Raw genomic sequence first — 15073 nt, forward strand, 5'->3', positions numbered from 1 at the left:
ATCTGTGCCCTACAAACGCTTTGGCCTGTAACTCCCACCATCTCTGACTAGTGGTCCCGTTGACAGGGGCTGATGGGAGTTGGGAGAGAATATGTTAGAGAGATGCAGAGAGAGATAGGCTGATCTCTCCTATTTGGAAATAAAAGAGATGGGCCTAAATCACTTTGGAGGAGCAATGACACAGAAAGCAGCACTGTTGCTTACCTTCATATAGCTGAGCGTATTGTGGAAACCCTGCTGCCCGCAGCCAATCGCAAGCCTCTTTGGCCTCAATCTCTGGAAGATAAAGAGAAGACAATTCATAGTCGAGATGTGCAAAGCAAAATGTTTCCCCCTCCTATTCAATTTTTTGTTTTTGTTTTTAAAGAGAAACTGTGCTACGAAAATATGCATATATTCAGCAGCGCCCTTGGAGAAATAGGAATTATTTCCCAAGTGCTATTATTTCAAGTTTTGATTTCATTGTATATTTTCACAGCTTAATTCTACTACTTAAGAACGCTACTCCAGATGTACCTGAAGTGACACCTTAAATTTTCAATGTGCTTAATGGCTGCAATCCAGAGCTATGCATTGGTGCTAGCGCAGTGCTTTCACAGAGGTACAAAAGTAAAAAAGGTGCTTTTCATTGTCTTTTGGGGTACCTGGGTTGGGTCAGAATTGCTGGCTCATAACTTCTTTGCAGAAAGAAACCTTGGCAAAAGTATATATGTATTTATTTTTTTAAAAAAGATAATGCTGGCTAAATTAACACCACTGAAAACTTCCAAATAAAAATGAGAAGCATTCAACAAATCATGTCGCTTTTGATACCACGATTTTTCAGACTGAAATAGTTAGTGAAGCCAATAACCAACCTTTTTGCTTCGTGTAAATAATACCGACAAACCTAAACCCTGAGAACAAGTGGCACATTGTTTTACATTTGCTCAGCCACACGTTCGCTACCCAGGTTAAAAGTGGAGGAAGACTGGAGGTCTCCACGGCATTTACGAGTGACTCAGTTTACATACCGCTTATTTGCTCCAAGTATATATATTTTTTGCACTTCGCTCCTTGAAAATATACTATTTGGCAGGCTACAGTCATTCACAAGTATGCACTGGAGGCCAGGAGAAAGGGAATACGTGCAGATCGTTGAGTTACATGCTCTGTTTTCTTATCAAGCATGCCAACACGTCTAATTAATTTGGGTTCTGGTTCCAGGATACAGACTAAGGCTGACAGGTAAAAAACTTGGATTAGCTGAAGAAATTAAAAAGCTCCAGTTGACCCCTCAGGAGCCTTGGTTCTACTGCACCTCTCCCAAGGTCCCAAGTCAGAACTTAATGGAAATTTAAGTCAATTCCAACAGAAAGGTGGTGCAAAAGAAAGAAAAGATCAGGATATTTTTGCTCCCTTTTAAACAACGACACAGAATGCCAACTGTGCCAGCTATTGGAGCAGCTGAAAGGACTCAAACCCACACAGGGCAGCTGAAAATGGCAGCCAGACATCGAATGGGGGTTCTGCCCAGGAAACAGTATTTGAGGGCCTGTTTGTGGGCAGTTTTAGTCATGCTCCTAATGGAAATCTGACCTACCCCTGAGCTGCTGTTGGCAACAGGAGCTCCCAACTTGCACCCTGCTATTGCTGTCTATGAGTGGTTCTTTGGGGGTGGGGTGAGTGCTGCTTTAAAGGTATGATAAGTACACAGCCTAAACCCCTTGATGTGGCTTGTAAGTAATGCAATTTATGCACAGTGTAGTTTTGCCCCCAAATCTGGCTAAAATCTGGCACCTTGAGCCATTTAAAGGTTTCATGGTTGGGCATATTCGCTGAGAGAGACCTGATCTCATATATCCCCCTAGTCTTGCTCCCTTCTCTATACCTTCCCCTCATATCAGTCTCAGCTAAGACCACAGGTGGGCAGCCTCAGGACTACGGGGATCTAATTTGGCCCTTCAGGCTTCTGGGATTCTTCTCAGGCCACACTCTCTCTTTCCAGGCCTGCTTCTTATGTTCCTGAGGTACTTTTGTCTGGACAGAATGTGCCCTTAGATGCTGATCATGCATTCATTGCATGTGTAGAAAGTAGTCCACAGATATGTCACAAATATTGCTTGGCTCACTTTTGTCTCCAACCCTGCCCAGCACTGTCAGGTTGCCCAGAAGTGAACATGGCTGCCTGCCTGACAAAAGTTCACCATGCCTGGAGGCAGGCAAGACCCCCATTTCTGAAGCCTTTCCTTCTTCATGGCAATGCTACATGGCAATGCTACATGGAAGACTTTCCATGGAGAAGATAACATTACTCTGAAAGTGTAAATCTTTATTTTTTTTTTCTAGCAAAGATCCATGAACAGAAGCCATCAAGGATCTATTAAACAATAGATGGATCTTTCCTGGAAAATCTACATGACCTTTCAAGTATAACAATGGTGGTCTTCCATGATACTGATTCCAGCAGCATAACTGGGGCCTGTTCCATTATTTTGGAACAATTCCTAATTATGCTCTTAGAGAAACACATGGGCCAGTGCGGACGGGGTTAGGTAGGAGTAAAATATGGGTGGGGGGGGGGGAGCAAATATGGCAGCAACCAGCTTCAGGCCTGATCTTCTCTGAAAGTCAATTAGGCTCATAAATAGTTGAAGCTTCATTTATCTCAGAATGGAAAATCATAAAAGCTTCCCATGTTAGAGAGTTAATTTTTAAACAAACAAAACAAAACACCCAGCTGCCAGTAGCAATTTTCTACAACTTCCTTTCTTATCACATACTATTATTTATTGGGTTTACAGCCCTAAAATATTTTTAAGTGACTAAGGCTGCAATCTTATGCAATGTTATCTAGCAGTAAACCCCAGAAAAACCCTGCAGGATTTACTTCTGAGGAAATATGCATGGAACTGTAAATAGACAAACAAACAAACAAACCCAAAGACAACTGGCGGGTAAGATGACATGCAAAACAAAATTGGTACTTTTAAAAAGTTCCCCCCGAGTCTTAGTTTGTATACAAAGAAAGAATTTAAAATTTGTTTACAAATATTCCTTAAGTTCCAAGAGAAATCTTTTCTGCTCAAAAACATTTTGGGTTAATCAAGGCACCTGCCACTAAGATTCTGGTAGGGAACAATCAAACTCTTGCTGGTTATATCCATCCTTGGCCACTTTTAGGTAGGATGGAGGCAAAAATTATAAGACCCTTTTGCAAGCTACATTGATCCGATACGATTGCTGCAGTATTAAGGAGCAATCCTATGCACAAGAAGCTGGCATAAAGTTACGCAAGATCCAAACCCCGTTCAGCAGGGGCAAGTCAGAACAGCCCCTGTTGCCATACCCGCTGCCTGAGATTTCACAAGCCTGCCTGCCACTGCCTGGTAACCCTTCACAGAAAGAGCTTTTAAGTCCTCTGCCTTGCTTACTAGAATTTGGGCGGTTACACAAGGGTTCTGGAGGATCCTGGAAGAACTCACAAGGCTGTCTTGAGATCCCATTAAGATCTTGGACAGCCTCACAAGATCTCACGAGAGCCCCCAGAGCCTGATATGCAAGGTTCTCTAGCCCCCTTTCTATTCATTTATTGGTGATCAGCGTAAAGCTGCAGCCATATAAGTAAAATCAGCATAAATTGAGATCCTACTGTAGGATCCCTTTCTGGATTGCCAGATCACATGACCAAGCTGATCCAGCCTAAATCCCCATACTGCACTCCTTTTTTGTGCCTGAAGTAGCACTCCCCTAAGCAAATCTTCCAGCTTAGGAAGAGAGATTTGTTTCCCCCTCAGGAACAAAGATTAAAAAGCTCAATTTCTCCTCCCATGCCCCCAAAAGCTGGTCTATATGTTGAAATAAAGGCCAGCTTCTCTGCTATATGGATGGGTACCATTACATATGCTGCTTCCTATGGCACCATAAGTTTCCAAAACAGACACTACGAAAGGAATTCCTAAGCGTCTCTCACTTTTTCTTTCATTTGATAACGTCTTGGCTATCTGGTCTGACACCTAAAGCTTTTCTTTTTTTAAAAAAAGCAGCAACAACTCCCCCCTCGAGGCAAACAGAAACTGTGTATTCAAAGTCCTGATTATCTGGGTTGAGCTGTGTGCCTGAGACTACCCTGGATGGACTGCCACTGTGGTGAATCCAAGTAGTATTTGCTAGCTAGTCCTCCCTATCAACTCTATGATGCCACCACTGTCCCTGCACCCATCCTCCGCCACCTCACAAGGATGCTAGTATTCTCCTGATGTTGCTGGAGTACAGCTACTGTTAAAAATTAGGGTCCTGCAAAATGCTGGCTACCCCTCACTTAACTAAGATGTGAGTCTAGACTTTGCCAAAGCACTGAGGGGAGAGGAAGATGAGAATTGATATACAGTCTGCCTGGCCCTTGCTTTCATTGAGATAATGGCTTTGTATTCTGAAAACGAAATGCACACCAGGAGGACACAAAATTTAAACATTGCTACAAAGGCTGAAGATGTGATGCGAATAAACATAACACCTTTGTCTCATTGGTTCCATCTCTTCCACACACTCAAAGAGTGTATTTCAGAGTGTGTCATTCTATCAACCAGCCAGGTGTTCCTCAGTTACCATATAAGCTTTGCATACTTCAGTAGTGAAGTCAAACTAATAGACAGATGCCTCCACCATGTCTCTATTTCTTGCCAAACATAATTAAGGCATATTCCCTCTTCCTTCAAAGAACTTCTCCTCCCTTAGTTAGCAGTGTGTGGTGTTTTCCAGGAATCAAATTTGCTTTCTAGCAAGAAAATCCTGGATGGCAAAAAGAAGAAGGAAGAATTAAATTCACTCAAGCGTCTCGTGATGATATAGCAAACATGACTGAAAGAATGGTATGCCCAAGAACGGGAAGAGCTTTTTGCAAGCTGCGGACGATGAGAAATGTGTTTACTAGATAAATTAGAATGCAATCATGTTTAAACTATACTGTGCCTCCAGAAACCACAAAGAATACATTAATTTTATCTTTTGCATTTATATTATGGCCCTTGAGAGCCATCCGGACACCTCACACAATTAATCACAGCTAAAGATAATTATATCCAATCAAAAAGGATTGAGAAAAGAGTCATTATTAATTAAAAATATGACATCCTACTTAGAACTAGGGGCAGAACGGAGGACAAGTGTGAAATTTAAAGTACATGAATGAAGTAAAGATGCAAAGAACAGGCTTTTTGGAATCCATTTTGTGGTAAGAAGATCATTATTTCGATCTTTTGCCTGCCTTCGGGTAGGGAACAACCCTTTTATTCATCTACTGCACACATTTCCTCAATGATTCCTACCACCACCACCACTCTGCAGCCAAGGTGGTACAATCTTGATGTGACTGTACCATGTAAGAAAATTCATTAAGGTTGCTTGTCCAAATGCTCCTGTCTGTCCATAACAATAATGCTCCATGTTTGAGTATTCAGAGGGCCAGCTCAATCTGAACCAAGAAGGAAAGCATTTCAGGAGGGCTCACAGTTCTGACTTACTATCTGGTTCAGATGTGGTTCAGTTGGCCCCAGTGGATGGGACGACTTGCATGAGTATGTGTAATATCTGAAAGAATACTCATGAACTTTGGAGTGGCCGCTCTCACCAGTGGAAATCTCCACAGGCCCTCTGAATTCAGAGAGCATTCTTGTCTCATATTACAATGCATTATAGACATGCACTGTGTCACACGTACACTTTACCTGTGAGCTTATGAGGGTTTAGCCAGCTGAGAGAACTTTGTACCATCTCTGAAGAGCTTGTTTCCAGAAACCAACTACTTAAAGGAAGTGTTGTGTCATCCCATATGCTGATTTGCTTATATCAGGGGTCAGCAAACTTTTTCAGCAGGGAGCCGGTCCTCAGACCTGGTGGGGGGCCGGTTTATATTTTAAAAATAAAAATAAAAGTAAACGAATTCCTATGCCCCACAAATAACCCAGAGATGCATTTTAAATAAAAAACACATATTCTACTCATGTAAAAACACTAGGCAGGCCCCATATATAACCCAGAGATGCATTTTAAATAGGACACATGCTGATTCCCAAAACATCTGGAGGGCCAAGTTTGGCCATGCCTGCTCTTGTATCATGAGACTTAAGCAATTGACAGCAAGCTTAAACAGTTTAAATATATTTAAATATATTTCAGTGGCACTTTGCAGGATGGCTTTACAGTACATTCAGATTTTGCCTCTACAGAAGTGTAGCCAATATGAATCTTAACAAGGATTTTGTTTTTAAATGGACTATGTTGCCAATTCCTACTGAAGATAATCAAGTTGGCATTGCCAAAAACATAGGCGCACCTCTCTCCGATTTGTTACAGAAAACAGATTAGCAACGTAGTTTACTTCCTGTGTAAAGATAAAAATGTTACTTACGACTTTCTGGAATTAGCTGCTGACTTGACATGTACATACTGTTTTTTGTTTTTAAAGAGAACGAACAGAATGATCAAATGGGGAGCTGTCTTCTTTGTCTGATCCTTAGTCCAGAACTATCAGATTTATTAAGAGTGAAAAATCTTCTAAAAGCCCAGTAAGAAACAAACAAAACAGGACAGCTCAACTTAACACATGATGTGAGGAACCTCTGCTATTTGTACTTCCTGCATGCAGGACACACAGAAAGAACTCTCCTCCTAAAAAGGACTGGAAACAAGGCTTGATAAAATAAAAACTGCATCTTGTTTAGGGTGAAGATAATACATTTGATGACAATTAAGCAAGTGGGCTTTGAGAAGATTTTTCACTAGTGCTAGTGTGTGAAAACGGTCAAGATCCAAGGATCCTCAGGCATTCACCTCCAGATGGTGGATACATCAGGAGCAATCCCTGACGCCCGGGCATCTTCACTTTGTCACATGACAGGACCTGACAATCAGCTGGTTGTTGCATCTTGTGCTGAAGGCTTTGCAGGTACAGGTGATCACCAAGTGGAGGTTCCTCACCAGCCCTACCATACACTGAATTATAACTTTGTTAATGGTCCTACCCTGAAGGATAGCCTAGATTTAAAAAAACTCTGGTGAGGTTTTCCCAAGTGGGTCCATGGCGATGTTGTGCTCTGGTAACCTCAAGGTTAGATTGCTGCAATGCATTATACATAGGGCTGCCTCTGAAGATGGTTCGGAAACTTCAGCGGGTGCAGAATTCAGCAGCCAGGTTGCTCACCAGAGCAAGACGGTTTTGAGCATATTACACCAATCTTGGTCCGACTGCACTGGCTACCAGTTAGTTTCCGGGCCCAATTCAAAATGCTGGTGTTGACCTATAAAGCCTTAAATGACTCAGGACCACAATACCTCAAGGACCACCTCTTTCCATATGAACCTACCCGGACCCTGAGATCATCTTCTGAGGCCCTCCTTCGTGTGTCTCCTCCTTGAGCGGTCTGGAGGGTGGCAACACGAGAATGGGCCTTCTCTGCAGTGGCTCCCCGTCTGTAGAATGCTCTCCCCAGGGAAGTTCACCTGGCGTCTTCATTGTACACCTTTAGATGCCAGGCAAAAACGTTCCTTTTTAACCAGGCCTTTGCTTGATCTGATTTACATCCTATGCCCTTATAAAATGTGGGTTTTTTTGGGGGGGGGTGGTGGCCTATTGGGTTGTTGGTATTTTGTTTATTGGGTTGTTAGTATAATAATTTTATTAGGTATTTTGCAGTTTTATATCTTGATTTTATTCTTTGAACTGCCCTGAGACCCCCGGGTATAGGGTGGTATATAAACAACAACAACAACAACAACAACAACTTTACAATGGTGAATTCTTGTTAAATGCATACTTTATCTCATATTATGATTAAAAGGTACAGATGCCCTTATTTCTACAGCCTCTCTTCCTTGCCTGATTAAGAATATTCTAGTCAGAGTTGTAGCTATCAGGGGGGGGGGGGATAGCTGGGTTTTTTTTGCCCTGGGTGAAGCCTCCAGAGAGGCCCCATCGAGGTTCCCAGCCTGTGTGTGTGTGTATACACAAAAGAGCGTGAAGGAGGTGCCAAACTGGGTCTTTTGACCCAGGTGAAATAAAGCCTAGTTTTGCCCTTGACTCTAGTGCTCTGTACTTATGACAAGAAAATACAAGTTAGGAGGAAAAAGCCATTTCCTTCTCCAAGTGCTCCAGCTCACAGCATCCACAAATACACAGAGATTAACCAGAAGCCAAGCAGGATCTTGTTCTGCCAGCTGAGCTTCAACAAGCAACGCCAGGGGAAGCCTGAGAGAAGGCGACAGTGGGCAAGCTTCATAGACAAACTCATGACCCTTCAGCGAGAATGGTATTTGGTCGAGTCCCAAAGAATCAAACACTGCATTTATTTATTACAAGAGCAAAAGCAGAGCGGCCATCATGATCATAGCCGCAGGCCTACTTTTCACTGGAATCAAGAAGGCTTTCAAGTAGATGCACTGATGATCTGAGATATATCGCAAGCTGTTGGCCTCTCGTTCAGCTGGATAAGCCGGCAAGACAATGTGAGAGGGAAGAAAGCTCGGGTAAGAGCCCGTTCTCCACATCACATTGGCATGTTTCCCAGTACATCAGAGGCCTAATGCTATGGTACAATTCATACACCCAATTCCGGCACAGATACTTTCTGTGCTGAGGTACTTCTCCCCTAACTTTCTCAGGGGTACAAGGGTAGCTTCATAGCTTTTAAACTCATGTGCATGTCAGAAGCAATGATTCCAGGGAATCTGGACAGCTCCTGAAAGCTAAGAGCACGCATAAATAGACATAAGATGCTCAAACTGGTGCAGGATTGGCACTACAGTGGTACCTCAGGTTAAGTACTTAATTCGTTCCGGAGGTCCATTCTTAACCTGAAACTGTTCTTAACCTGAGGTACCACTTTAGCTAATGGGGCCTCCCGCTGCCGCCGCACCGCCGGAGCACCATTTCTGTTCTCATCCTGAAGCAAAGTTCTTAACCTGAAGTACTATTTCTGGGTTAGCGGAGTCTGTAACCTGAAGCGTATGTAACCTGAGGTACCACTGTACTTTTAGGCAGGATATATTTTTCTTGCCTTTTTCTTGCCAGGGAAGGGGAGAGGTGCTTCTGCAATTATCTGCTTCAGCTGCCCAAAACCCCCAAGCAAAAACCCCTGACTGGCCTAGGATACTATGTGCCTTGACTTGGCAGGGGAATGGCAGCATTCGAAATACGCCAGGCACCAAGCACATTTTGCACTTGGCTATCAGCCACTTGCAACCAAGTGAAGATACCTGGATGCCAGGATGGCGCCTGATGTCTCCACCATCTGGAGATGCATGCCTGGTGATCCTTAGATGTTGCCTGTTTTCACACACTAACAACACATCCTTTAGAATTCTATGCCTCATATTTTATCTGCACAATCAGAAGGAATTTCAGGAACCAAAAAGTCGCATACGATTTTCGAGCAGTCTAACCCCAAACGGAGACTAGACATTCTCTTTTAGCAAATGTAACCCTAATCTGAGGAGCCGTTTGACACCTAGCTTACTTATTTGAGTTTCTAACACTGGGTCTAGGGCACTATGTGCCTCACCTTGTTGCTCTGTATCAGTCAGAACAATGTTATCGGACCAATCCTGGAATAATGATCACATGGAATTCAGCTCAGTAAGAACGTTGAAGTCTTCACAGCTGCAAATATATACTTCAAAATGCATGTCTGATGCTGGCAGAAGACTCTCCAGAGGCAGTTGGGGTGGAGAGTAAGATTTCTAGGTCTTGATCAAAGCCTCAGTTGCCATGTGTTGGGATTTGCACATTCCCATTAAGAGGAAAACCATAAATAAATTATGCAGTAGGAAACACCACAGTATTTGCATACTTTATGCAGGTTGCAGAATTCAGTTTTCTTGATGCAGAATTTGAACTGCTTTGGCACAGAATATCCATTCTTTTTTTTTTTTTTTAAATACAAACAGCCATGCCTAAAAGACAAGGAATCTGAGGATCTAGTGTGCTGTGGCTGTGGAACCCCCAAGGACTGGAATGCAAGACTGTATAGGGGGTGGCAACAGAATTCTCTTGTACAGGGTGATGAATAGAATGGATTCCCATGAATCCGTGCTATTATAGGGTATATTCATTAACTTATCCGTCTTTTATTTAAAGCGAAAACCCTACTGAAGACAGACACCCCTTATTCCAAGCACATTATTATTGGAAATATGGTATTTGCTGGACTAAAGAACAGATCAAGCGTTGTATTTGTAGCCTTGGCCTAAATAGCATAACCCATCCAGCTAATTCACGGTCTCCCTGTAGGAAAAACATCAGCCTTCACATTCCTTGATATTTATCAGCCATAGAATCAAAAGCAAACAAGACATCTTGACATCCTTCACCACTCAGAATTATTTAAAAGCCACCCTGACCCTTGTTGCACAGGAATAAGGTAAGAAACATGACTGGAATGGCTTAGCTCATTGGGAGTTAGCTGCCTCAATACTCATGGTCAATACATGGATTCTAAGCTTTAAAATGTTCAGAAAACTATGAAAGCTCCAGCTAAGGTAATACCTTTTAAAAAACTTAAGCATACAGATGAAAGAGGCTGGCAGAATGGCATAAAAACACTTGTTTAGGAATGCCATTGTTTATAAGGATGTTGATGCAAGCTGCACACAATTTCTGAGGTGTGCTCAAGGTCTCCCTTGCAATTTCAGAGGGTGGTGGTGTGTTACCACCATGTAGTGCAGCCAACACAAAATGTCTTGGGCTAGCTTCTAGAAAAGTTTAGAGCCGACCGTGTTCCATTGCAGCAGACAACCTACACAAGAAAGCAACGAACAAGGCCCCTTTGAATTCCATTTCACACAGAGAAGAAACAAGAGGCCAAAAGAAATCTTGGCTCCAATGCTGCCCAAAAAAGTCCACCAGGAATCTAAGCCTCTTACTTCTGGGGCCAAGTCCAGTACCCTGATGAATCCTCTTAAAAAGAAACCTTGAGGCTTTTACTGAGGCTTGATTGGCACTTTAAGAAATGCATGTTCTTGGCTTTGCATACTTCTGTGCAAGGAAGGAATTTGAGGATCTCTCACTATCTGCTAGTTATGTTTCGGGTGCACAAGGGAAGCAGCAGAGCCCTTGTCCTAATAGCTCTGGACCTCTTATCATCACAACAATGGCATTTTATAGGGAAGACTGTATGCAAGACACATTGCCTTGGATTTGGTTATACTTCTGTAATAAGCATAAAAAGGAAGCGGAAACATCTGAAGTTATTTTTGTGTCTTTAGGTCTTTTGGCAATGGAGCGCGAATGCTCGGGTGGGTCTGGTATTGTCTGGAGCCTGTCAGTTCTGCCGCATAGCCTCATTTCCTTCTTCCTGTTGCTAGTGAAGTATGAGAAACTTTTGTTTACAATATGGGACCATCCTGTTTGACACAAGCCTTCATTCTTCCCATCCCCCTGAACAGGCGACAAACTGCAGTTGTCTCCTGCTGAAGTCCTGGGCAGACGTCTACATGGTTCAATTTCTGTCGCCCCCCTCCCGCAATAAATCCAGGTACAACAGGGAGGAGGAACCTGTGGCCACCTGGATATTGTTGTTCTTGATTCAGCTACAGATAGCAAGACCAATGGTCAGGGAAAGTAGGAATCGTAGCACAGCAGTATCCAGAGAGCTTTCCCATCTCAGAGCTACAGTCTGCCATACTGCTTCACACTAGATCCGATGAGGCTCAAAAGATCCTATGTTGCATGGCACTTAAAACACACCTGCCCCAACCCATACACATCGAATATGACACTCCTTTGTGTGTGAAGGATGAGCATCATACGTACAAACTGATGCAGGAACACATGAAACATCTTTAAACAGAATCAGTCCAACCATTTCCATCTAGCCAGTATTGTCTGACCTCTGTTTAACAAGGGATTTAATGAACTCATGATATATGGATATATCACAATGTCTGAAATAAGGATGGAGCTACGTAGAGGTATTGGCTGGCTTCATGGGTGTCCCACATTGTGATTTTGCATAGTGTGTGTGTGCGTGCACAAACACACACACACACCACGATTCGCAATATATTGCTAGATCAAAAATTACAAAACCAGTATCATGATATGGGCTTGGAACCAGTTTTGGATGATATATTGCCCAGCCCTAACACACACCATGAACCACGATATACTGCTAGGTCAAAAACAATGAAACCAATATCACGATATGGACTTCAAACCGGTTTTGATAATATAGGTTTGCCTGAATCTTGTAACACTGAATAGGTCTGTCAAAAGCAACAAGAGAGCCAAGTGCTCTGGCCTATTAAATACTCAGGCCCAAAGCAGCACCAATCCATATACCTTCCATCATGTACATTTCAAGTAAAAGCCAGGAACAAAAGACCTTAGCCACCAGCAATAACTTTAGGAAAATCTTTTACCATTTGAAAGGGACAATATATTCCATGCAATCAATAGGTGTGTCTCCTAGTCTTCTGCGGAAACTAAGGACCCCCTGGTTCTTGCCCCAACCCAAACTATTAGGCCAGAAAGGACCAGCATAGGTGCATTGAGACAAGTAACCTTTGTGATCTTATTTCCAGGGCTGACAATCAGCCACTGAACTTTCTGCTGCTTGAAAAAGGTTCAGGCGGGGGTTCAAATATATTCCCACCATCTGCTCCAAACAGAGAGGAAATGTAGTATACCAAGCTCAGCAAATTAAAGCGAGAGGCAACATGAAGCCTATTGGTGGCTTACTGGCCAGAGAGATGCTGACCTAATCAAGCTCTGGTGACACCTTAAGAAAAAGCACTCAATCTGCTTGGCTATTACCTTATTTCTCGTTCCTTACAAATTGCATTGCAAGTGTAATCAGAGACACAATATCCGCACTGTTGGGAATTCCTTGATCCAGCTGAGACACCCAGCAGCTCCCAGTTGCTCAAGACAGAAAATAATTCTTTTAACTGATGACCGTGATAAAGTTACAATACCTCAAAAACCACAAAATCTGCGCTTGGGGGGAGAAAAGGGAAAGCAAACCCGCTCGTATTGCTAGATTAAGGCGTAAGTCAAAACCTGGGGCGTGCTGCTCACAGGCAAAACATTCTGCTCGATTGGCTGAAATTTCATCTTCGGGGAGCAGGAAGCAGAATGTTAGCCGGACAAGGTCATTTATCTCGGGACCTCTTTGGTCTGCCTGGGGCCACCGCTGTCTGGTTCCATTATAATCGACACAACCTGAATGTTTCAGGACACTTCTATTTCTTTACTGTAGGGCAGGAACACCTGGAGAGCTCCAGATGTTGGATTACAGTGGGCATCATCCCTGAGCTCTGGCCATGATGTTTACCCCTGCTTTAGAGCAGCCTTTTACAACCTGGTTTGGGCTACAATCCCATCCATCTGAGCCAGCATTGCAACAGTCCCAAGATGGTGGCCATTACAGTCCAACAGTTATTTTATTTATAAAATCACTTCTACAGTCGACTCACAAATTATGTGCGCTTAACTTGTGCAAATTCAGCTTCCTGTGCTTGGCTGAAAAACTTAGCAACAAAATGTGGGGCAGGCATCCTGGGGGTGTGTGTGTGTGGGGGGGGGGAAGCTAGCAATTCCACCAGTCACAGCAGTTGCTTTGGGAGAGAATTTGGAGATGCAGGGAGAGTGTGTGTTGACTGTGCAAGATTTTGGCTTTATGCACTATCCCCGGAATGCAACCGCTGCATAAGTTGGGAGTCAACTGTATACCACTATATCATAAAAATATCAAAGTGGTTTACAATAATATCTACATCCAGTACAAACGCATAAAAATTAGAATCTGAGACCATCAGCTAACCACTATGGAAGGATGTATTCTTAACTGCCAGTATAAGCCTGGAGATATAGAAAAGTTTTCAGCAGGCATTGAAAAGTTGAAATCAAGGCTGCCTGCTGAATCTCTCTTGGTGGAACATCCCACAGGACTGGGCTGATGACACTAAAGGCTCCATTTTGTGTTGATGTCAAGTGAGCCTTGCTAACTCAGGGGACTAGCAATGACACACTTGCAGATGATCTCAAGTGACTGAACTAGGATATAGGGGTTCAGTTAAGCTGTTCAGGGCTTTGCAAATCAAGACAAATATCTTGAGCCTGGATCAGTAGTGGATGGGTGCAGATGCTTTAACAAGCCATGTTGTTGGCCGTGCTCCCCAATCGGCAGTCTGCCTGCTGTATTCTGCACCAGCTGGGGCTGCCAAACCAGGCCCAAGGGCAGCCCCATGCAGAGGACATTGTAGTAATCCAGCCTCAAGGTTAGAAGCACATGGACTCCAATCACCAGGCTATAGCTAGCAAACCAGGCAAAGCTGAAGGCACTCCAAGTCACACCAGGCTCCAGAGGAAGTGAACTGCAGAGAGCAGGCAAAGCCTGGGATTTAGAGGGGTACTTACCATGCACACTTCTCTACAGCTCCCTTTTCCTTTTCCAAATTGTTCTTTAAATTATGCCAGTTCAAACATCCATTTGAAGAATTAGACGAGAGAGACTTTCAAAGGAGAAATAAAGGGGGGGGGGACACAGTGGCGTAGTGTGGGGGGTGCAGGGGGGGCCGGCCGCACCGGGCGCAACATCTGGGGGTTAGGGTTAGGGGGTGCAAATCCACGGGTTAGGGGTTGCAAATTACTTCCCTTGCCCCGGGTGCTGACAACCCACGCTACGCCACTGGGGGGACATCAGTGATAGCTTTCCCCCCTTTAAGCAGCTTCTGAGCCTAATTTGGAAGGGAGATTCAAAAGCAGGTTTTGAGTTGTGTTCATGTACATGTGTGAGGGGATGGGCACTTTTTGGCTGAGTAACCAAATCATGAGTGCTAATAGAAGTGAAGATGCATCCATCATATTGGATCCCACTCTCCCTAATGATGAGGGATGCATTTCTTGGGACTTGTCTGCCCAGCATCTCCCTGAGCTACTGAGCTGGCAAGTTAATGCAAATCAGTCACGGGGAGGGGGTGGGTGGAAACAGACACCATTTCCCCCAGGCCAAAAAAGCATGAACTCTGTTGCACACCTTTGATAGCCAATGCAGAAGAAGAAGAAGAGTTTGGATTTGATATCCCACCTTTCACTCCC

The 15073-nt window shown here is 43.5% G+C and overlaps 1 protein-coding gene across 10 annotated transcripts in view; it reads right to left on the reverse strand.

Annotated features, from left to right (window-relative positions):
• Nucleotides 1–15073, reverse strand: part of DLC1 (DLC1 Rho GTPase activating protein) — a 250599-nt gene that overhangs the window by 31681 nt on the left and 203845 nt on the right. For all 10 annotated transcript variants that reach the window (XM_083457974.1, XM_083457972.1, XM_083457970.1 and 7 more), the window contains one exon: nt 205–276. In XM_083457974.1, the coding sequence (XP_083314100.1) occupies nt 205–276 (72 nt within the window). The remainder of the gene's footprint in view (nt 1–204; nt 277–15073) is intronic.

The sequence above is a fragment of the Podarcis tiliguerta genome (genome assembly GCF_965153285.1).
Source record: "Podarcis tiliguerta genome assembly, chromosome: 9".
NCBI lineage: Eukaryota > Metazoa > Chordata > Lepidosauria > Squamata > Lacertidae > Podarcis > Podarcis tiliguerta.